Consider the following 3,308-nt stretch of genomic DNA (forward strand, 5'->3'; position numbering starts at 1 on the left):
CCCCCAAAGGGGTCGCGACCCACAGGTTGAGAACCGCTGTTATAGGTAAACTCTTAATGGGGTTATTATTTTTATTTGATATTTTGTTTAAAAGTTTGAGTGTCTTCAAATGGGAAAGATTATTTTCCTTTTTCCTTTTTGTAATAAAAAGTATAGTTACATAAGTTGTTTTGTTCTAGAAAAATTGGGTGGAATATTCATTTAAAGTGTGTTTGACCTATATTTAAAATGTTTTAACGGACTATTACTGATGTTAGTTAGAATTGGCTTAATATTTTTTCATAAAGAAGTTAAACAAAAAAAAATCTCAGCCACTTCATACTTACTTCACAGTAAAGTTCTGTTCAGTCCACGAACAGAGAAAAGCAGAGCAGAGCTTGGTGAGTGGACAGTTAGGATGCGGCTGTGTTCCTTTGGACGGCGTGACAGTTCAGTACTTCCGTACCGTGTATTTGTGTGTTTAGAAGATTACAATCTGGAATATTGCAAACGATCTCACCTTGTTTTGCTTTCTGTTAACAGCCAGTTTATGTGGAGGCGACCAATTATAATATAAGAATCGCAGAATTACTTAGGAAATTACTGCTTTTAAATTGCATCACCATAACTAACATACTGAAGATGTTAGTATACAATCAGCAAGCACTATAGTGAAGGGAGAGTGTTTCCTCAAAATGTACCTTCTCAACTGAATACAGTTTTCACTTGTGACACAGCCTGGGGATAGGGTGCACACTGAATGGCATGCTTGGTGGTGTTATAGCCTGTCCTTTGTCACATCTGTTTGTAGGTGGCGGTGGAAATTACGGGAGGAGGGCTTTGATCTGTGTCACAAGCAGCAGTCATTGTCACTTATCCTTGTGTAGGGAGATTTTCTAATTGCAGATTCCACCTTTGCTGTTGAACTAGCTCACAGAGTGCAGTTGTCTCATGAACCAATGAGAACTTGTATCAAGTTGGCATTATCAGGCTGACTTTAGCCTAGTGCGGGGAAGTTGCTTAGGTTGTTAGGCAGTGTACTCAGTGTGAATGCTGTTGGAAGTGTACTGCAAGCTCACGTTGTGCCTTAGGCAGCTGCAAGAAGTCGGCCTGCTGTATGCTACTTTATATTAAAAGGTGATGAAATATTCTCAATTTCTGTGTGGAAGTTTTATGTGGTTTATCAAGTGAGGTGGTACTAAAAAGTCAAACTGCAAAGTCTTAAAGGTAATGTATGGATTATAACATGCAGTGATGTTAAGTTTCCCTGTGTCACTCATGGTGATGGCTTTTAAAGTATCTGTGTTTGCATTCCAGGAAATCACATTCTACCTGATGAAGACCTGGCTTCCTTTCATTGGAGTTTACTTGGTCCAGAACACCCACTAGCCTCACTTAAGGTACAAATTCATTTCATTTCCAACATTTGTAATCATCAACTGTTGATTTTGCTATTACTTTAATAATGTAAATAATGTTCCTTTTTGTAGAAGGAACTATGCCACAAAGTTAACAATGTCATGCTTTCCCCTAACAGCAGGATCTGCTCTGCCTTAAAAAACAAACACCCTGCCTTGTCTTGTTCCCAGCACCTATATTTTAGGGAAATTATAAATGTCCTCAAAAATTCCCTAGGAGGAATTCTTCATGCCGTGTACCTAGATAAGTGGAATTCTTTCAGCTAAAGTTTTTATATACCTATTAATTTTCTTATAAATATTAATTTTTTCAATAGGTAATATAGTCATCTGTTACTTAGATCAGTGTCTTTGCATAGTTTGAATTTCATAACTTTCTTACTAATTTTCTAAAATTATAAAAATCTAATTAAGGCTTTAATGCTTTTTGAATGATGGAGGACACCAAAGTTCATTAGAGAAATGGTCCATTTGTACTGTTTTATCAACACGTAATATTTATTTTCTTACCTTTCTGTTTGTGAAAGTAATGAAAATGAGCAGGCGCACTTAACTTTGATTTTGTGAAGTGGGAAGGTTTATGGTTTGAGGTTGTGAGCACAGTTGTGGAGTTGATGGGAGCCACTAGGAAGCTTGGAGTTGTACTGTGAGGGGCTCCCTTTCTGGATAAATTGACTGTGGTGTTCTCTTTGCCATTAGTGCTGTGATCACAGTTGCAGTTTGTTAGGTGGAGCATGGGGAAGTCAGGATGTAGACTGGCTGGCAGCCTGGTCGCTAGTTCCTTGCATCGAAAGCAAGGTTGCATGGAATGATTTCTAAAGGCACTTTTTCCTGTAAAAGTCTGAGTTCTATCAGAATTACCTTCCCTCCTAAAATAGTCTTAATTGGTCGTTAGTTTCAAATGGGAGGTTTTGTATTTTAACTGACAGTGAACTTTGGTGATACCTGAAAATTCAAGTGGAGTTTCTTTCCTGTCTCTCATCTTGTTCTTTGCCACCCAGAACCCTCTTCCTGTCTCATCTCTTACTAACGTGTCCTAATAGTGTTTCCATTTTCATTCTAACAGTCCTTGGTTATAGGGGTTTTCAACTACTGTTCGAAAGTCAGTCTTTCTCCTCTTGTTAGAAATGACTTGTTTTCTTTTGCTTTTTTGTACTTGAAGGAGAAAAGCTTTTTATTTGCTGTTTTCATTTATGAAGTACTACAAATTTGAAATCTTGACTCTAAACTCCTGGTGATTTATTAGCATTTAGCAGGTAGGGGGACTTAAAGGTATTGTGCTCAGGAGGTTTGTTAAGCATTATGCTTTGTAAGTTGAGACAACATGAAGGCTTGTTTCTTACAAGGTTTGTGTATTTTTGAGTAGTGGGGTGAGAGGCTCCCAGGATCCCAGACCACATGCATATATATGTCTAAATTGAGGTGGCCTTGCTTCATGTGTAAGAGGGTAGACATGAGGAGCTGTTTGAAGAATTATTGGAACACTCACTCAATCTGTTGACAGGTCACTAACATCATTATCCTGTGGTTGTCCTAATTTTTTTGTTAAGAAAAATATTGAGTATGTAAAGGTTGAAATAGAAAATGTCTATCAATATATTCACCATCTTGGTTTAACATTTTGCTATATTTATATCAATATATAAAGTATATCTAAATATAAAGTATTTATATCTATAACTTGTTTTTAATTCAACAATTTGAAATAAGTTGCAGATATCATAATAATTCACCTACGAAAACTTCCATTTATACCACCACCATCTAAAAATAAGGATAATCTCTTATTCATATTAACGATTATCACATCAACCTAAGTAGCAATAATTCCCTAATGTCGTTTAATATTACGTTCATATTCAAATTTTTCCAATTATTTCCTAAAAATCATTTATAACTTTTTTTTTTTTT

At 36.2% G+C, this 3,308-nt stretch overlaps 1 protein-coding gene across 2 annotated transcripts in view; it reads left to right on the plus strand.

Moving 5' to 3' along the window:
- FAM120A (family with sequence similarity 120 member A) overlaps window positions 1-3,308 on the plus strand; it is a 112,663-nt gene that overhangs the window by 22,108 nt on the left and 87,247 nt on the right. For both annotated transcript variants that reach the window (XM_019628372.1, XM_019628373.1), the window contains exon 3: window positions 1,297-1,379. In XM_019628372.1, the coding sequence (XP_019483917.1) occupies window positions 1,297-1,379 (83 nt within the window). The remainder of the gene's footprint in view (window positions 1-1,296; window positions 1,380-3,308) is intronic.

Source organism: Hipposideros armiger, unplaced genomic scaffold (assembly GCF_001890085.2).
Source record: "Hipposideros armiger isolate ML-2016 unplaced genomic scaffold, ASM189008v1 scaffold_783, whole genome shotgun sequence".
In the NCBI taxonomy this organism is placed as follows: Eukaryota; Metazoa; Chordata; class Mammalia; order Chiroptera; family Hipposideridae; genus Hipposideros; species Hipposideros armiger.